At 34.4% G+C, this 21,352-nt stretch overlaps 1 protein-coding gene across 1 annotated transcript in view; it reads left to right on the top strand.

Moving 5' to 3' along the window:
* The window catches only part of LRPPRC (leucine-rich pentatricopeptide repeat containing), a 74,902-nt gene that overhangs the window by 18,951 nt on the left and 34,599 nt on the right, over positions 1–21,352 (top strand). The window contains 11 exon segments of the mRNA XM_014538461.1: positions 3,183–3,210; positions 4,989–5,046; positions 6,111–6,217; positions 6,430–6,507; positions 6,849–6,893; positions 7,301–7,414; positions 8,413–8,543; positions 9,259–9,344; positions 10,755–10,962; positions 19,877–20,001; positions 20,494–20,600. Of these exon segments, the coding sequence (XP_014393947.1) occupies positions 3,183–3,210; positions 4,989–5,046; positions 6,111–6,217; positions 6,430–6,507; positions 6,849–6,893; positions 7,301–7,414; positions 8,413–8,543; positions 9,259–9,344; positions 10,755–10,962; positions 19,877–20,001; positions 20,494–20,600 (1,087 nt within the window).

The following is a 21,352-nucleotide window of genomic DNA, read 5'->3' as shown; positions in this document are numbered from 1 at the left end:
ATTTCAGAATTTATTTTAAATAAAAATAATCACTGTAGTGTTATCACACCTGACAAACTTAACAGTAATTGAGAAGAAAAATTCATCGAATTCTCTAAGGGGTACTTGATACAGAAAAGGTGACAAACTGCAAGTCTTGCCACTTAATATTGTGCACTTGTGGGCATTGGCCTCAAAAACTCTGTTATTTCTACTCTCTCCCCTTGCCATTCCTTAAATGTGATAGACCTCTACAGGTTGAGACTCCTTGGAATTAAAGCTGTTCCTAACCTAACCAAAAAAGATGCTTAATTTTTTATCAGTATAGGTTTTTATTTTATCTTCATATCTTGAGTTCTCACTCTTCTTTCACTTACTGTTTGGAAAAAAGAAGATCTTTTTTGGCATATGGAAATGTCAGGTAGTCAGAGGAGGCTGCTCTGTAATCAGTGGAGGGGTGGGTGAGATGAAAACTCTTGTGATATTTCAGAGATTGTTTCCTGCTACAGCCTACAGTTACGATTTTTAAAAAAAATACATTTTATTGATTTTTACAGAGCGGAAGGGAGAGGGATAGAGAGTTAGGAACATCGATGAAAGAGAAACATCGGTCAGCTGCCTCCTGCACATCCCCATTTTCGCTCAACATTAATGTCCCTTGACCGGAATCGAACCCGGGACCCTTCAGTCCGCAGGCCGACGCTCTATCCACTGAGCCAAACCAGTCAGGGCTACAGTTACAATTTTTATTTAGGTCACTTTATCATTTCTTCTGTTAACTGATTTCTCATTCTATCTTTTTTTTTTTCCAAAACTTTTTCTTAATGTGCTTCAGTGGAGGGATGATTTCATCATAAGGAAGAGGGTTCTAGAGGGGCATGGAACATGTTTTTGGTTTTTATTTTGGAACAAAGAATTACAGGAAGTTGCAAAGATAGAACACAGAGAGCCTATGTACTCCCCACCCATTTTCCCCCAATGGTTATATCTTATGTAACTACTAGGGGCCCAGTGCATGAATTCGTGCACCTAGAAAGGAACTGTGGACCGTGAGGCTGCGGTGGGCGCAGGGGCGGGTCTCAGCCCATCCTCCATACCCTCCACCTGGCCCCTCCATCCACGGCCCCTGGTCCCCTGCTCCACCATTCTGCTGCCAGTGCAAGTGGGGCCGGTGCCAACAGGGGTGGGAGTGGCGGCTCCAGCACCAACAGCAGGTGCGAGCGGGGCTGGCGCTGGCAGCAGGTGCAAGCGCCGGGCAGGACCGCGGTGTGGGCAGGACCGCGGTGTGCGGGAGCAAAGAATTTTCAGTAACCACCAGAGGCTTCCCCTGATGACAGCAGTAGTGCCCTGCCTTGGTCTGGTGCCCCCACTCACCTGCTCCACCATCCCTCCGCAGCTGACGTCTGCCATGTTCCATGCTCTGCCGCCTGCTGCCAACGCCCTCCATGTTCCGTGCACACCCCCTGGTTGTTAGTGCATGTCATAGCGACCAGTTTGGTTGTTCCGCCATTCTGTCTATTTGCATATTACCTTTTATTATATAGGATAGTACATTATCAAAACCAGGAATTTTATATTGGTACAATGTGTGTGTATAGTTCTCACATTTTATCACTTGTAGATTTGTGTAACCATCACTACAATGAAGATACAGAACTATGTCATCACCACAAATGTCCCCCTGGCACTACCCCACTATGTCATACTGCTCTTTCCCCCACCCCCCACTGCCAACCCATGGCAGCCATTAATTTGTTCTCGATTTCTATAATTTTGTTATTTTGCAATGGTCTCATAAAGTATGTTTTAAGATTGTGCTATTTTCGCTCAACATTAATGTCCCTGAAATCCATCCAAGTGTATCAGTAGTTCATTCTGAATGTTGTTAAAGTAAAAGTAATTGCCTTGTTAACTCACTGTACCAAAACTCATTCCTCCCAAAACTGCCCAACCTCAGGTTTAAAAAGGCCTATAAATTTTGTGGGCATTTTATACTGTAAATGTATATAATTATGATAAGTATATAAATTATATTTACATTGTAAAATTATAATTAAAACACATAGTCTTAGATTATATATTTGAATTAAATATGCAAAGTTTATAGACATTACGTTTACAAAACTTAGAAGAAGTATAAGATCAGTGTTCATTGGTTATCTTGTTTTGTAAATGAATTTTCATTTAAACAGGCCAAATTTGGATAAGCTGTTCTTTTTGCTTTCTTTGAAATAATTTCAAATTTACATAAAGTTACAAGAATAGTACATACTCCATTTATTAACTTTTAACATTTTGACACATTATCATTATTCATTCCCTCTGTCTGTCAATCTGTATATACACATAGTTATATAAAATTTATTTTTTCGGAACTGTTTGGGCTTAGGTTGCACATATATCATGACCCTTATATGTCTGTATGTAAGTCACAGAACAAGGTTATTCTGTTATACAACTACAGCACAATTAGCAAATTCAGGAAACTTAACATTGATTGAATATTTTTGTCTAATATAGTTTATGCTTCAGTTTTATCAATGATTTTCTTTTTTTGTATTTCCCCTCTCCCCCCCGCCCCCCCTCCTGTACAGAATCCGGTTCAGGGATGAATGTTGTCTTTTTAATTTTCTCTAACCTGAAACAGTTCTCCAGCCTTTGTCTTTTATGATGTTAACATTTTTGGAGAATATAGGCCAGTTATTTTATAGAATGTTCCTCATGATGGTTCCCTATGATTAGCTTCAGGTTACACATCCTGCCTGAAATGCCACAGGAGTGATGTTTCCTTGGGGAATTAAATCTAAAAACACATTGTCCATCAGCATCTCATTAGTGATGTTAATTTTGATCACCAGGTGAAGATGTTCAATTTCTCCATTGTATGATTACTCTCTTTACCATTACAAGTAATAAGCAGTCTGTGGGCATACACTTATAGACCATGCAAATATTTTGCTCCATCAAAGTACTTAATGATTCTTACCCAAACTAACCTTTATTTTGAGGGTTCAAAGTCAGAGAGTCAACCTTTCTAAATTACCTTCTTCTGAAAATTCTACTTATTTTTGGAAACATTTATTTACCTATTTGTTTTAAGCCTTTGATCTGTATGCATTACATATAATAATTGCTAGTTCGCTTTATCTTAAAATGTTTTTGAAACCACTGAGTTATTTTCAATCCTTTGCTGCCCTCTGCAGGTCGATGAATATAGATCTTTGGTGCAAGGTAAGTACTTCTAATACAGCATATCATAAGGCGATGTATAAAAAGCTATTAAGAGCAAGAGTTATGTTACACACATTTGTGATACATTGTTATAAGTTAGTGAGTTTAGACTCTTGAAGTTAGTTTTAAAATTGCCTTCCTCGATCATGAAATTTATTATTGAAGCAATTCGTGTCCTAAATTCTTCATAAGGTTTTTAATTTTTCCAAAGGACAACTGTAAACATTATTGCAATGATATTTGATCATACAGATTTAATAAGTTATTTTAAAATATGTGGATTCAGATATATTTGTGTAAGTGTATCTATGTGTGAATGACATAAAGACCAATTTTAAACTTGTCTTTTTAAGACGTTAACTGCTTTTATGCAGGAAATACAATTATCCTTATGTTGAATTGCAAGAAATATTTGCATCTTAATAAAATCAAAATGTACAATGTTAATTCTATTTTCAATTTAAATATTTTTTGAAATCTAAATTTTACTCAGTTCTATTTTTAGTATTGTGCTGCTATTCAAACTGTATAGTCAGGTATAATATATGGTGGAGATAGTTATATTTGTAAGTAATTTTTCCACTAGAAAGCCCTTTTTATTGGTTTATTCATTATTCATTATTCAATGTGTCTTTGTTCATAATTTGGTATTAAATGTCGCTGTCTTATTTAATGTATGGCTACAACTTCTGATAAAGTGTATTGTATATCTTTTATATGTCTGTGTTGATTGAAAACAGTTTGTAGGTGACAATTGTTTTACTTAGTTTTTAAACAGTTTCTACATTTTGAAATGCCATTAACCACAGCATGATTTTTCATGGTGGAATGAAGTGGGATATGGTTAATTTTATCTCATTTTCCATATTAGCAAATAAATAGTAGTAGAATTAACTGCAGTTTGAGTTGTTAACACTTATAACATGTGTCAGGTACTATTTGAAGAGCAAAAATAAAATTAGTTTTAAAATACACAAAGCATAGTTTAGTTCATGATTCCTCATATCACTTTGGAAAATAGCTGTATGTTTTTGTTCTTATCTTCAGTCCAGGGATATATAGTCAGAATATTGTGTTCAAAAATTACAAGTCAATGCTATAGATTTTGTAATCATTTTCATCATAAAATACATTTGGTGTTTTTTTTTATTAAAAATTTGCCAGCAGAATTAACTTTTAATAAGTGTTGTGTATGTGTTTTAGTGTTTGCGTATTCAATTGATAAGAATTGAATAATGTGTGAGAATAAACACATTAGAACTTCTGGCCCCTTTTGTTTTAATGCCATTAAAATGCCTGGGAAAAGATTGTTGAAAAACTGAAAATTAAAATAAAATAAATGGTCCAGGATATTTTACTTTATTATTTCTGTAATACTTCACTTAAAAGGAGGCAACTGGTCCAATTTCAGCAAGACCAAAAACAATATGATGAGAAAAAATATTGGTTGATAATTCCTATATGCTCTTTCTTATTTATAGCAATTCATTTAAAATAATATATAAACAAATCAGTTTAGAGTTTTTCTTAGTGACATTCGTAAAACACATTGCAGTTTTCTTTCAACATGGGTTTGTTTTGGTTTTGTTTTTAAAAGACAAACCTATTATTTAAGAACGAAACAATCTCCTTGGCAGGTGGGGGTGGTGTTGAATTACAGCGATATAGAATGATATCTTACTGGGGAGAAGCTTTATTATTTCAAGAATTCAATTTCAGATTGCATTTATTCTTGTTTGCTTCTCTTGCTGCAATGCACGAATTTTCTGTCTTAACAGATAACGGAACTGTTGTACAAGGATGGACGTTATTGCCAGGAGCCTCAAGGACCAATGGGTAGCGTTTCAATTTCGATGATTGTAACTTATCCACAAATTCATTCTTCTGTGTATTGATGGGCTAGAAAGATTACAGCAATAAACATTTTCTTTTTGAAAGTGAAATTTGAAAACATTTGGTTTATCTTTATGTTGATAACCACAACATTTTGAGATCTATGAGTTGTTTTGTTTTGTCATAATTATTTTCTTAAAAGACAGGATTGGGAGGCTTTTTCTTTTTAGGAATTGAAGAAATGCTTCTTATAGTACTGATGAAAGTAGGCTTACAGATTTGTAATCCTTCGTGTTTATGTGATTTTAATGTCTTATAGGTATTAATTTTAAACATATAAAGTAGTAAAGAGGTCTTGGTAGATTTTTTCATTTAAATATAGTTTATTACATTATTTAACATTTAATATTTTTCATTATTTTTATATAATGGGGCCTAGAATATAGGGTTTTCTATAAGAAGGTACCCTTCCTGAAAGTTCGGATTTTCTAGGTATTAACACATGGCCCTATACATTTTATGCTTGAATGCATAGAAAAATTACTGTTGTTATAAAACATCTTTGTTAATCTTAGTTTTTCATTGGCTAATAGGCAGCTCTCCACAGGATTGCTGTATCTGCTTATTAAAATTATTTAACTTTCTATACTCAACATTTAACAATCCTTTAAAATTTTATGTTTCCCTAAATGTCGTCCATAAAAAATTAGTACAGAAATGTGTACAAGGCATTTATTTATTCTCACTATTGTGATTTGGACAGGAAAGAAGTAAGGCCTTGGGCAGGACCACTTCTGTCATAGAGTGGTAGAAAAAATAGATTGAAGTAAGATTCAGTACTGAAAAGCTGTCACTCGGTCTGAAAATAATTAATATTCCTTTCACTCACCAGTTAGATATGTGCTCCCAAACCACATAATCTCTATGCCTCAGTGATCATTGTTGCCATTTCAGAGCCTCTCATCAGGGTGACATCTCACACCAAAATGATTTCTTATAAATTAATCTTGATAACATGACAGTCTCAGTAATTTTAGTGGAATGCTTTCTCTTGTTTTTTTCCACAGAAGCTGTTGGCTATTTTCTTTATAACTTGATTGACAGCATGAGTGACTCAGAGGTACAGGCCAAGGAGGAGCGTTTGAGACAATACTTCCATCAGCTGAAGGAGATGGTACCATTTCATTTTTTGCTATATAATGCCTGTCCTGCCTGACATGTATCTATTAGATTTGAAATTGCTGCTTTTAAGTACAACCAGACCACTTCTCAATGACATACAGGAGTTGGAGACTTAAATTATGTCTGAGATAATTTCTGTTAGACCAATTTCAGTTTGCTTGTCTAAAACTGAATGGTTTTTTTTCCTCCTTTCCTTTTGCACAGAATGTAAAAATTTCTGAAAATATCTACAGAGGCATTCGTAACCTACTGGATAGCTACCACGTTCCTGAATTGATTAAGGTGTGTGAGAACTAATAATTAACTTTTCAAAATGTTTAATTTATATATAAAATCACGTTAAAATTTTATTTAAATATGATGTTTAGCCCAAGAAAATTTATTTAAATGACAATTACAACAAGGCTTTTTCATTGATTGTTGGTAAATACTGTTTATATATTGAAGAATTCATTTAAAACATTTATTATAATAGTTAATAAAATATGACAGAATTTCTGGAAATTTTTGGAAAGATGGAAAAATAGCAGTAAAATGAGGCGAGACTTTCAAAATTTGCTTTTGACATTTGCTAATGTATTTTTCCATGTGTTTTCTAATGCTAATTTAAATCCCAATTTTAGGATGTTCATATGTTGGTTGAAAGAGAGAAGACAGACTCTCAAAAAGTAAGTAGGTTTTTTGAGTAGATTCTACCTACTATAAAAACCACATTTAATGAAAATTCTAGACCGTCTTTATAAAATCAGTGGTTCCTAACATTTTGCCGACAGTATAACTCTAAGAAAGAAGTTTGTGAAAGCTATTCCCCAACTCAGAAAAATCAACACATCTAAGAAATTTTCATATAGTGTCAGGAGCTTTATAAATCTCTAGAATCCATTCACAGAACCCCAGATTAATATTCTTGATAGCATTTATGACATTTCGGAAAGGTCAATTTAAAGGGAAGAGTGGCAAAAATAAGTAAACAAACAAATAAACAAACAAACAGAAGAGTGGCAAGGGGTATATTTTCTTTCCTTTTTTCCTTTTTGTAGTAAATTTCTTTCCTTTTTTCTTTCCATTTCTGTAGACTATTAAGGCTTCATCGTCTGATTTGGAGTCTACACTTGAAAAACTAAAAGCTGAAAATCAACCTGTAGGAGATACCCTAAAGCAACTCATATTAGTGCTTTGTTCAGAAGAGGTAACATTTGTTTACATATTCAAAATATGCTATTAAGGTAAAAAATTCTTTATAGATAAAAGTATAGGCAAAGCCAAATAGAATACTTGTGATTTTTACAATTATTACACATCTTGCCTGTGAAGAACGCAATTAAATGAAAGGTTAACTAATTTCCACTACACCTTGAATGGCATGTTTTCAGGTTGCTGTAGTTTGTTTACAATAATCTGCAAAGTGAATGATAGTAACAGCCATGATAGGTTTATCATACATGCCAAATGTCCTTTCAAGCCATGGCTCCGGTCTCTTATATCTAGATTGTCAAGCAACTGATACATGCAGTAGTCATTTGCAAGTCAAATATTACTAGATTGTTAATGCAGGGATTGAAATTCCATTTTCCTGCTGGAAAAAAAGCTCTTTCTGAGATAAAGGGTCTCTTGCTTTTTTCCAGCAGGCGTCCAGCTGTACTTTGTGTTTATTTTAGTGTGTGTCTGCAATTTGTGGCATATCACTAGATTTTTCCAGTTTCTAGTTCAATATGATTTGGTTGTATGCCTGTGATTTTAGGGAAAAAATATAACAGGCTTTAAGATTGTAACATGGTACTGTTAAATTCCAAAATATTTTTTCACATTACTTGGAAATTAAACTAGACTTTGAGGAACTTTGCAATGAGACATTTTCTGTGTATGGAAATTAGACTGTGAGTAGGGGGTGGCTTGGTATATATTTAATCTGGAATGTCCTTTTTATAATACAGTACTAAAACATCAAATTTGGCATAGTGGTCTGTTTTGCATTACAGATAACAAATCTTTTAAACCCTACATATATGTCTTACCTGTTTTTCACAAGGTGAATGAAAATATTAAGGAACAAGGTGAAGTAAATAACTTGAATCCATTTATTTTTAAAGCACTTGTAACTTTTTCTACACTTAAACATTAAAACAAGAAATTTTGTATTTTCTTTTATATTTATTTATTCTTTTTCATGGCTATCCTTTATTTTAGAACATGCAAAAAGCTCTTGAATTGAAAGCAAAATATGAATCAGACATGGTTATTGGTGGCTATGCAGCTTTAATAAATTTGTGCTGTCGACATGATAATGCAGAAGAAGCACTGAACCTGAAACAAGAATTGTGAGTACGCTGGCACTGAAACAAATCAACGTTAATGCTGATATACTGTCCTTGATGGGTCATGAAGATTGAACATTACTCTCTTATGTAATGTAATTTTTAAAAATTCTCTTTTGGCAGTGTTTTTGCATAATATGAAACTCTTTGATTAATTATGGCTTATTTTCAGCAAAGAGTCTTTGTTTAAGTATAAGACATACTATTCCTTTAAAGCCAAGATTCTTCCCTCCCCCCTCCCCCCATTTATACAACTGCATATCACAGCAGTGGTGATGGTAACTATTTTATAAGGCTTGTTTAACAGTCTCCTTTCTATACTGTAGTGTAAACAAAATTCTGTCCGTTTTTCAGGTATCTTTAGGTGTCTAATTTTGATAGATTTATCAAATAAAAGTATGTCTCTTTGAGTACTTCAGTGTTCATTACAAAGTTGGGATCACCTAGAGTGCCACGAAACAAGAGTTCCTTCAATTCCTATAATTTGCAGATAGAGTGATGCAATTTATATGTAGTGCTAGAGTTTTATTTCTTTTGTCTTTTTGACTATAATAACAAATGAATGTGAATGTGGCTTTAAAAATAAACCTTAACTGAAATGTAGAGGCCAATATTAGCAACAATTCAGATTATCTGATAAGTGATAAAATGGATATTGCTGTTCTTTATGCAGTTAATTGACTTTTAACATAATGTAAATTTGGCTTTTAACTTTTAGTGACCGTTTAGATTCATCTGCTGTCCTTGACACCAACAAGTATGTAGGCCTTGTAAAAGTATTGGGAAAACATGGCAAACTCCAAGGTAAGCCTGGGCATATAAAGGAAATATGTGATGCAAGTATCTTGCCACTGGAATAACATGTGAATTGATATTAATGGTGTATCATGTCCTGCAAAGTGCTTGAACACTTTGCATACAAATTTGCATGTGAATCCAACCAGAGCAGCATGGACAGTGTAGGCCATTAGTTTTAATGGATTGGCAAGCTTGTCATTTACATTTGCACAGCTCAGTGCTTTTTGCACTTCTGCAGCTAGTTTTTATTAGCATTGCTGTTTGGATTGAGTTTGAAGATCTTGGCTTATGGAACAATTTGCTTATATGCCTGCACTAATGGCTTTGTTTTTGCTTTAAAATGTCTGAAGGCTGAACATAAAACTTATAAACATAACCTTTATTTAAGAATATGAATTTTGCAGCAGTCTTTGTCTTACCTTTTGATAACATTAACCAAATGTGCACTTTAACAAGTTTTTACTTAGAAATTTTCAGGGAAAGCCTAGATAATATATAGCTGATGTGCATACTCTAATTTTCTCATTGTTGAGATAATGCTAAGCCTAATATAATTAATTACACTTGATATATTCTTACTGTTTGCTTGTTTCTTAACTTTCTAGTTGGGTTTTATTTTGAAACTTCTTTTTCAGCCTTCCTCTCTTTTATTTCTAGAGATTTTTAAAAACTTATTTTATGATGAAAAATGTATGGAGAGACTATTTGATTTGAAAATTGAATTTTTTCCTAGGAAGCCTTTCTAACACAGAAAATTCTTTATAATGATTAGCTGCTTTTAAAAATCACTTTTTGTAAAGCGGTCAAAACATTTTGCCTGTGCAATAATTAAGAGCAACATTATAAAAATGCACTTATTCCATATCCTAAAATGTTTGTTTCTGCCTTCCTAATGAAGCTTAATGAATCTAATGTATTAACATGCAGTCTTTTGGAAAGCTTTCATTGGCTCTGCTTGGCTAATTAGTATCGACATAGCAAACAGGCCCTATCGGTATCAGACCATTAGTCTGGCTGTATATACAGTGTAAACACATCTTTATTATCTGGCTTCCTGACAAGCCATCTGCTGAAGAAACAATGGTGTGATTTAGCAGATGTTAGCTCTGAACGATAAAAGCATCCATTTAGGAGGATCTTAACAGCTATAGGGCAGACCGTACAGGGTTATGTGGTGCAGAGTGGGCACACAGTCCCTATCTATAATTTGTAGTCAAAGTTGCAGGGAAATGATAAAACCATGCTATTGTGGATTTATAATTGTAGTCTCGTTTAGAAATGCAAGTAGTAATTAACTTGAAATCGGCATTATACACTAGAATTTACATTCCTGCTGTGCTTGAAATGCTGTTTTAATAGCAGTTTGTTTTCCCTACATGAAATTACCTAAGGGTCTTTTGTGTTCCTTCGTTGTAGATGCTATTAACATTCTAAAGGAAATGAAAGAGAAGGATGTTCTTATCAAAGATACGACAGTCTTGTCCTTTTTTCACATCCTAAATGGCGCAGCTTTAAGAGGTGAAACTGAAACAGTAAAACAGTTGCATGAAGCCATCATGACTCTAGGGTTAATGAAACCAACCATCAACATATGTTCCCCATTGGTCACTCTATATCTGGAAAAGTAAGTTAATTGAATTTTGAATTTTATATGTTGGCATTAAAAGAAGGAGTCTAATCATTTGGGGATTATACGTTGTCACTACTCTGTGGTGCCATGGAAGCCTTGAAGGTTATTTGCCAAGAATAAGAGGACTTATATGGACGAGGTGACCTTTAAAATCACCAGCAGCTCTAAGGTCCTGTGGATTACTTCTTGATGGGATGGTCTATGGTGAATTATTGTAGGGCACGTGATGATATTGCATGAAATCTAATTTTTTCCAGTTTTGAGCCTTATAAGTGTTAATTATTAATAAGTGTAAGAAAGAAGGATCCCCTATGGTTTTTGATTATGCATCATGACTGTTAATCAGGTAACAGTGTAGCAGCATTTCTTCAGTGTTCCTTTTCTCTATATAGTGTTTTAATTGCTTGTACCAATATAGTTTTTCTATTTTAGAAGTTGTCTCTGTGCCTTGTGAGATGAGTTTTTTTGATAGGGCAAGATTTTCTCAGTTTAAAATTGTTCTATTTGAAATGCTCATGTTAGTGTCCAATTTAAAGTATTATTTGCAATGCAAATCATGAAATCAACCTACTCTCTTGTAATGAGTGAAACATTTTAGTAAGATGATTACGTACCCTTTATTATCTTTTCCTTTTGTGTGTGTTTGTTTTTTTTAATTTCCTAGATCTTAACTCTTTTGTCATCTTTTCCATGGCTTAATGCAGGTTTTAATCCACTTATTTCCTGATTGGGGCTTTCTGATTTTAGTTTGGATGTTGTCCTATCAGTGCCAGGAGGAAAAGGAAAGATACATCTTAATGTTCTTATATTTTTCCCAAATTTCTGGTAATTTTTCTTTATTTATTAGGGGGTATAATTAAATATAATGAGTGGTTTAGTATTGAATTTAAAATGTAGAATAAAAAATATATTTATGTTATGAAATATGTATATAAATATATATGTATACACGTATACATGCACATACATGTTTTCTGAAATAATTCCTTTGCCATGCTATTAAAAAACAGTTTATCAGGTTAGATGATTGGCCAAATCTTAACCTTCACAGTCTCAGCATTGCATCCTTTTAAAGAAATAGTGATTCAAACAGTTACTGTGTTATTGAGTTCTCAGGTTCACAGCCAACTTTATATAGAAATCCTATAATTAATATGCTTCCTACTAGAATTTCTTGATTGTTTAAAAAAGACCCATCTCTGCAAATTGCATATGGAGCTCTGCATAGGGATTTGAAAGAATGGGCCCAGAGCCCAGAAAATTAGGCCCTCCTCCACTATTGAGCAAAAATAAAATAATTAACAATAAAAATGGGGCCATGGTAGAAAAGTATCTTTTAAATAGAAATACTTTGAAGACAGAGGAGACGTAAAAGTTTTCCAAAACAGGTCTGCAGATGGGGCTCATGAACCAAGAAGAGCTTACCCAAGGAACATGAAAATACCATGGGTTTCAGCCTTAGACTGGAGCTTCTGATTATACAGTACAGCCAGAGAATTGTATGTCTCAGTAAAATTTGACTGTCCCTGTTAATTGGACTAGAGAAATCTAAATTAGCATATTTTCTTTAACGATTTCTTACTCTTTTCACATACATAGAGAAATTATTACCTTTTATTTTTATTTGCCTAGGGCTTGGGGTTTTTTGTTTTTTGTTATCTTTGCTTTGCAGAGATAGTCTCCATGACAAGATCTTTCACATTCATCTATCATAATTTAAAAGGTTTTTATGATTGTTTTAGGGTCATGAGAACAATAAAAAGGATACAGAGGAAATTTCATGTTTAAAAATTGCAGAAAACAGTAGCAGCACTCCTAGTTGGGGATAAGTTAAAGGAAAACATTGACTTTGAAACTTTTTTCCAATTGTGTTTTCCCCAACCGATGGACCTTATTAGCTAATTCAGAATCTTGACAAGTGCAATACTAGGATTAACTACTCTAGTCTGCCAAAAAGTCCACATGTATTTGATTTGATTAAATATGTTTAATCTTCAGTAATATAATGTAATTGACCTTAGCAGTTAGGAGCTCAACTGGGGAATGAGCCTTAGTTATTCAAACTTGAGATAAAATTACAAAAAACATTCCAGAACATTGTACAAAATCTTCATCCTTTCATTCAAAGGCAGCATTTTTTTGGAATGTCATTGCAATGACTCTAGAGAGGCTATTGCTTACACATTGTAATTCTGCAACAAATTCATGAGATTGAGTTCCTTAGAAAGATGATGTTTAAGATTCAGTAGATTTTAATTTTAAGCTGACTTTTTCAACATTAGAAAAAAACATGGGAGAAATTAACACTGTCAGTTTGTTACTTGGATAATGTATAAAAAGCTTCCTGGATATGGAAAATAATATGTTTTATTTTTATTTATTTGCCAAAATAACAACAGGTTTGCTCAATTATAAACAAGTTGATAAACTAATCTGCTTCTGTATTATCAAAATGATAATATTTGTGTTGAACAGAAAAATAAGCAGAGTTGAACATTTTCATGTGTTCCTTTACATTAGGATTGTTCTATGAGTCAAGTGTCTACATGTAGTCCAAATGAATGTTATTTTAAACATTTTCTTTTATGGCTATTTACATTTTTAAAAATTGAGATCATGCCTGATTCTGGGAAATGACCTGAGTCCTCCATATTAAGGAAGAAAGAAATGCTTTAAAATAGGTTAAAAAAGTTTTTGATTAGTCTTTTTGCAGTGATAAAGGAAATGAAATTAATAAAATCTCAACCATTAGGTTTAAAGGCATAAGAATTTGATGCAATTTCAGATTCACTTGTTTTATAGCTGATCTACTTTTGTTTCATTGCATATGAAAAATATCTCAAGTTGTTTAACTGGATTATTTAGTAAAACTGTTCAAAGAAGCATTATTTTTTGCTTTCCAGTAAGGATTTTTCTGGGCTGATTTGTGCTATAATCTGTATGTATCCACATACATTTCATTTAAACGAATCATGGACTTTCTATATATCATCCTTTCAGAGTCTTGATAAATTAATCTTGAGTTCTTCATAAAGGTCATAATTTCTGTTAGCAATATGTTTTAAAATGCATGGTAACACTTTAATATGTTACATAAAAGGGAAATATATTTTATTAAATGCTGGTTATTCTGTCATATACACTCCCCTTCAATTTTAGCATCTTCATTTGTACTGGATACTTTTATTATTTGTGGGAATGCTTGCCTTCTAGAGTAAAACTCTTTATGTGCTGAAAGGAAATTAAGGAGGTTTGGCTCTTTTACTCCATTATTGCAATTAAGAATTTAGCATCATCAGTGCCAAAGGACAAAAGGGTTTCATTTGCCCTAGGGGGATAGGACAGTGATAAGATGATTTTTTGTCAAGGATCGTTGGGTCGTAATTAAGTTACATTCCTGGCTATTGCTTTCTGAAGGATGATTGGTAAATGACAGGCTTCATGTGCTTAGTGCGGACAGTGTGCAGTAGGGCTTTCTCTCCCTCTGTCAGAAAATCCTGTTGAGCCTGATAATGTAAATGTGGCATTTTATTCTGAACAAAAGAGCAGGGAAATGAGCTATCTTGTCTAATCATTCAGTTGTTTAACACCGACTTCCAGTTTAGACTCAATTGGCTGGAAAGCACTTGACATGTGAAGTTAGTTAGTGCTGTTCGGAATGCATGTTTGAGTAAATTTTAAAGTAAGTGACAGCTAAATTGTACCTAGGGAAATTACAAAGCCTTCAACACAGTTAATTTTTTGGGAAGGATTAGTTGTAATTGCAACACCAGTCTCCTTGAAGATTCCTCATTTATAGATGATGAACAGAAAAAAAAAACATTTTGCTCTTGCAAGGGTTGGTTCTCTTAACAGAATTTTTGTGAAGGTGATGGTTTCTCCTGAATTGATTTCTCTCCAAACTGCAGATGTGCTTAAAATTTATAGAACAGTTTGTTTTTAGAATGTTAAGGTGTTTTTCCCCCACCTTTAAAAACTCCCCCCCCCCCAAATCCTTCTTTTCTCTAGTAATTTCAGATTTTGAGAGCTTTTTAGTCAGTAAGCCCTTTAAGTAAATTGCCACTTCTGTAATAAAGCATTATTTTGGAGCACTTTATTTTTTTGGTTGTTAAAATTAAGTATACTCTGAAATTGAAAAGTTTACTATAACTAATGAGACTAAGTTTAAAGCTACTGATAGGTGAATAGATAGAGGTCACTGGTGGTTCTTGTTCTAACAATTCAAGATCATATGAAAGACGTTTGTGATTATTAAAGTTATAGTGAGGAATTTGGGTCAGGAGTGCTTTGTTTCTTGGTACTTTTAAGTAGATTTTTTAGTGGTCAGTAAATACCTTATATGAATGTATGTCCAGTATTTGTTTTTCTCTCAGGGACATTGTATCATACTTTAATTTAATAACACGGACTAAAACCAGAGGTAATATCATGTTTGCCTTATGAGCTTAAAGTTTGCCTCTATGTAATAATGCAAAATTAAGTTTCTAGTAGTTTTATATAAGTTCAGATTTCCTTAAAAAGTGAATTAGAGCCCTAACCGGTTTGGCTCAGTGGATAGAGCATCAACCTGAGGACTCAAGGGTCCCAGGTTCGATTCCGGTCAAGGGCATGTACCTTGGTTGCGGGCACTTCCCCAGTAGCGAGTGTGCAGGAGGCAGCTGATGGATGTTTCTCTCTCATCGGTGTTTCTAACTCTCTCTCCCTCTCCCATCCTCTCTGTAAAAAATCAATAAAATATATATTTTTAAAAAAGTGAATTAGAGATTGCAAAAATGAATTTTTAATATAAGCTAAGTGAGTCTATTCATGTTAATAAATAAAACTTTCTTTTAAGTGATTGAATTACTTATTAGACTTAGGCTATTATGTATATATGTTCTTAAAATTTAGTATTATAGAATCTTTCCTCTGTTCTGCCTTTATTTCATAGACTTACAGAATTTTGATAAAGCTTATATGAAGTTAATTTGCATCAATCAAAATATTTTAAAATGATTGCCTACTATTTTGTAGCATATATAGTTTTATTCATGGAAATTACTTTATGCATTTCACTGAAATATTTTTTGGGGTAGTCTAGTCATTGAACTATCACAGTGGAGTTTTTTAGAGATAATAGTAATTGATTTTCTTTTAGTAGTTGAAGTTTGTGAAAGCAGTGGCTAAATTTTTTATCAGAAATGGACTTTGTACACTTTGTGACCCATGTACTATCCTATATAACAAAGAGCTAATATGCTAATTAGACCGAATAGCAGAACGACCGCCTGGATGACCTTCCGGACAAAGCCAGGGCTGTGAGGGCCAAACCCCTTGCTTGAATTTCGTGCATCGGGCCTCTATTATATATGTAAACGTCTGAATGACTGAACTACCGGTTGCTATGACACGCACTGACCACCAGGGGGCAGACGCTCAACACAGGAGCTGCCCCCCTGGTGGTCAGTGCACTCCCACAGCGGGAGCTCTGCTCAACTGACTGAACCAGCCCAACAGCCCGGCAGCAGCCACTCCCTCCCTCAGTAGTCCTGCAGGTCCAATCTCCAGAGAATGGGCCAGGCACTGATGGACCAGCGCTGGCCTCCTGGAAGTCAGCCTCGAGCATCGTGGCCACTTCCCCCCCAGATGCTCTGTAAGGAAGAATGGATATAAAAGCGGCCTCCAGGTGGCTCCTGACAACCGGCTCAAACATCCCGGGCCGACAAGGGCGTTCCTCTGCCCATCGGGAAGGCTAATCGCATCCCAGCCCCCCACCCTCTCACCCTCCTAGGGACCCCACTCGTGCACAAATTCATGCACAGGGCCCCTAGTTTGTATATAAAGTTTTAGGAATTATGCATACAAGAGTGGGCAAAAGTAGGTTTATAGTTGTAAAACATAGAATACAATAATTAATAAACAATACAAGAATAAAACTGTTTTGTGTACTCACAATTGTAAACCTACTTTTGCTCACCCCTGATACACTGAAATAAGTATGGAATCAAAGTTTTGAATCCAGAATTAGTGGTTATCCACAAGATTTCTTGAAAAGATTATTGTTATTTCAGAGTAGAATTTTAAATTCTAATCTTTTAAAGTGTACAAAGGAAATCACAATCATTTTGGGTCACAGAAACTAGAAGTACACTGATTGGTAGTGTAGTGCCCCACATTTTGGGTATAAGTTGCCACCTTTTCCTTTTGATATTTTGCTGCTCTTACTGACTTTATCCTGCCTAAAGAAAGTGGTATTTTCAGGAGATTATTTTCTCTGCTGGTGTGAAACATTCGAGCTGATAAACCTAATAAGCTCAAATTCATAGAACCATCCTCATAAGTATTAGAATTGGGAGGGAACCCAAAGGTCCATCAGTTCAGCCACTGTGTTAATCTTTTCATCACCACTTCTAGGAATGTACCACATTGCTGCAGCTGAACTGCATGCAGTACTTATCAATAGGATTGAAATTCAGAAGTCCCATGAGTGTACAGCTATTTTCATAGCAATGAGAATATAGAGACTTTTTCATTTCCATCACCACATGTCTAAGCTTTAATAGGAAAAATTAATAATGATATCAAATGATATGAAGAAGGGATACTTTTATCTCTTTTTAAAGGGACATGATCCAACCACAAGTCAGAATGTAGATAATAGGGATTGGAAAGAACAGGCTAGTCATTAGTTCATTTCTATCATAAGTACCGCTTGTTTAAAATGTTTCATTATAGATTTTTATTTCTTTTTGTTGGCAACCTGAGGGCAGTAACACTGGCATTTAAATTTCTAACAAATATATGAATTATTTTACATTTTGATATTCTTGTCTTTTCTGTTGTTGTTCTGAGCATGTATAATCTTTAGAAGTATATATTTGGAGACCAAAGACTATTAACATGTCTCTTTGATTGACAGAACAATTATTCATTCACTTATTGATAGGTTTGACCTAATGTAGCGGAAATACGATTGAGACATTACTATTCTAGTTTGGGAATTGATCTGAAAAAGCAAATCATACCTCTTTCAAAAACTCAGTTATGTGTTAGCTTTTCTCTTAAAACTATTTTAGTAGTTTTCCATGAAAAGGAATTGTAGAAAGGTAGTAACTGAACTTGTGTCTGAAGCAAGGGAAAATACTGGTTACATAAAGCTTTATATCATATGTGGTAGCTACTGTAGCATTTCTCTTGTATGACAGTAATCTAGCCTGCAACATCTACTTGCAGTTTTGAAATTAACCTGTAATTTAGTCTTCACCCCAAATGACAAAAATTCAAATGACTCTGTGGGGTGCCAAAAGATGCACTGTAAACAGGGCCCAGTAAGAGGATAAGGTAGAGTTCCATCAGGACAGGCTCTTTTTCACTGTGTCAGTATTATTGCAGTGAAATTAACGCTTCTTCATGGTATTTTACTCTTTTAGTACAGCTTAAAATCTTAATCTAGATAAAATAGTAATTCAGTCTAGGGCAACATAACATTTGTATAATGGACCAAAATGTTAGTGCTTCAACAGAAAATTTAAAAAGGCTTTTTTCTTTTGAAAACTGTTGCTTGTGTGAGAGAAATGTGTTTTCTCCACTAACGTTGTCACTGTCATTAGTACTTCGGTCCATGTCTCTAACCATGCCTCTTTTTTTCTTTTTCTTTTTTTAAATACATTTCCTGCTTTTAAAAAATCTAATTTCTGATTCGAAATGGTATCGCCGTATTAGGTTAACCAGACAACAGTGCTTTTACTAGTAATAGAGCATAATGTACAATGAGGTATACTCCACTGAAAGTGGGTGGCCCAGGGACCTGATGGCAGTACCTTTCTTCCTCTGTTCACCTAGTAGTAATCAGTTAATCGCCAAGTGTCTTAATTTCCTCAGTTACTTAATAGTAAAGGATGGTGGCAGGTAGAATTGGATCACATAATCTTTACAGCTTTCCTAAGATCTTGCATATTTCTCATACTGTCATTTCCTTTTAAAGGAAAAAGTAGTTTTTGAGGACCCACAAGAATGTATTTTCACACTCTTGTTTAATGACTTTAATGAAAATATCTTTTTATATTAATTTATTACTATATAAGAGAAGCCTTTACTTTATAATTGGAAATTATTTTTAAAAGCTTAGTCTCTAATGAAAAGCCTTTTAAGAGTTCTAGAATTCACTGACCATAAGGATATTCTAGTTTTAGCAACAGTAAATTTCTGTATATATGAATTCTCAGGTTATTTTCTCCTTATCTGGAAAGATAGCAGTATGAAAAATATGATGGTAAAGTTGAAAGTGCTGGGAAATTCCTTGATAGCTATTGATAGACATTTAATAAAGTGTCTCACCCTGGTTGAGTGGCTCAGTTGGTTGGAGTATTGTCCCATACACCGAAAGATTTTAGTTCAACTTCTGGTCGGGGCACATACCTAGGTTGTTGGCCCGATCATCTCCAGTCGGGGTTCATCCGGGAGGCAACCAATTGATCTATCTCTGCCTCTATCTCAACCTCTATCTCCCTATCCCTCCCTACCTTCCTTCCACTCTCCCTCTTTCTCTAAAATCAATAAATATATCTTCAGCTGAGGATTAAAAAATAAAAAAGTTTCCCAATTTGGAATTATTGAGAACCATAAACACATAAGTAGTTAGAAAAATATTTGATAGTAGTCTTTGTTTTTAGAAGTAATGTATTCTTAAAGTAATCTCAAAGAATGCCTTCATCTATTTGGAATTTTTAAAAGTGCTATTTAGCAAGTGAAATAATAAAGATGAGGCAGGGAAAACAGGGAACTGCTAATGATGCCTGCACTCTGAACATTTATTTATATATAAGAATTATTTCTCTTTTTTTTTTCATTTTAGCTTTGAGGTTTTCTGCCTTAAATAAAGCTCAGTCATATACATTTTATTCATTGTTAATATTTTTATGTTTCCAAGGGATGACTTACCCTCTGCTCTTGAAACCAGCATTGACTGCTATAACAAGTATAAAATATTACCAAGGATTCACGATGTCTTATGTAAACTGATAGAGAAAGGCGAGACTGATCTCATTCAGAAAGGTTAGTCACCTTTTAATATCTTGGTGTACTTGGTGTTCGCCTCCCCTCGTCGCTTATTTAATCTTAATGCATTGCTGTGAAGAGAAAATCAAACACGAAGGCAAGCACATCCAGAGAAATGTTGTTACACTTCTAAATTAAAAAGAAAAATATCAGATAGAATTTCAGTATTATAAATGTCTTTGATTTTAATAACTTCATTTTGAAAAGTTGCCCCTCTATTAATTTTTGTTCTACTTCTTGACGATCTAGCTTTATTGGGATTTTTTATCTTTATTGTCACCAGTTTTCTTTGAAACTAGTCTTAGGTACTTAATGTCATAAATGTATGTAGTTGAATAAGAAATGTGACAGAAAATAGGTTGACATAGATCTTTAAAGTGTTCTAAATATTTGTTTTAAAGTTTTCTTGGTTTTTTTTTTCCAGAGCTTCGGTGATTTTATATTTCTCTTTATTTTTTCTTCTGATATGTTTTCTTCTTTCCTCCCTAGCAATGGACTTTGTGAGCCAAGAACAAGGTGAAATGACAATGCTCTATGATCTCTTCTTTGCCTTCCTACAAACAGGAAATTACAAAGAGGCCAAGAAGATCATTGAGGTGCGATTTTAACTGCAGTATTCTAATAGTTCAGCTATTTAGAGTCTTAGGATGGGTTTAAAAATTTTAATCTTTAATTACACTTGTTCTAATTCATGTTAATATAATTCAGTCCCAATAGTGGGGCAGTAGTGGGGGGAAACTTGGCCAGCTTCTTTATTGTATATAATAAAACCCTAATATGCAAATCGACTGAACAGTGGAATGACCAGCGGAACGGCCAGTTGCTATGACACACACTGACCACCAGGGGGCATATGCTCGACGCAGGAGCTGCCCCCTTGGTGGTCAGTGCGCTCCCACAGGGGGAGCACCACTTAGCCAGACGCCGCCTCCAGGAAGCCGCCTCCACTGTAGGCAGGCAGTCATTCCCTGAGGGGGTCCCAGACTGCGAGAGGGCGCAGGCCAGGCTGAGGGCGCGTGTGCACATGCCTCCCTCACCCCCCCCCCAGTGCACCAATTTTGTGCACTGTGCCTCTAGTTGTATATAATTACAGTTCAGAAAAGGCAGCCTAGTTGTATATTGAATTTGTTTCCTCACTTTGTTAAATTCACTGTTATATATCAAGATGATATTTGCATAAATCTTGGATTGTGGAACAGTTAAATTAAACTGGCATTCCTGGGTATAAAGTTGCTAATCCTCTTTGCCAAGGAATTCTTTGTTCTTAAAAGCAGTGGAATTTAATTTGCTGCAGTCCATACTCAGATTTATTTGTAATGCTTGTCTACAAGTTAATCAGCCAAACAAG

The sequence above is a fragment of the Myotis brandtii genome, unplaced genomic scaffold (assembly GCF_000412655.1).
Source record: "Myotis brandtii unplaced genomic scaffold, ASM41265v1 scaffold191, whole genome shotgun sequence".
NCBI classification, from domain to species: Eukaryota; Metazoa; Chordata; class Mammalia; order Chiroptera; family Vespertilionidae; genus Myotis; species Myotis brandtii.
The sequence above is the reverse complement of the archived record's forward strand: the minus strand, read 5'-3'. Positions and strand labels throughout refer to the sequence as shown.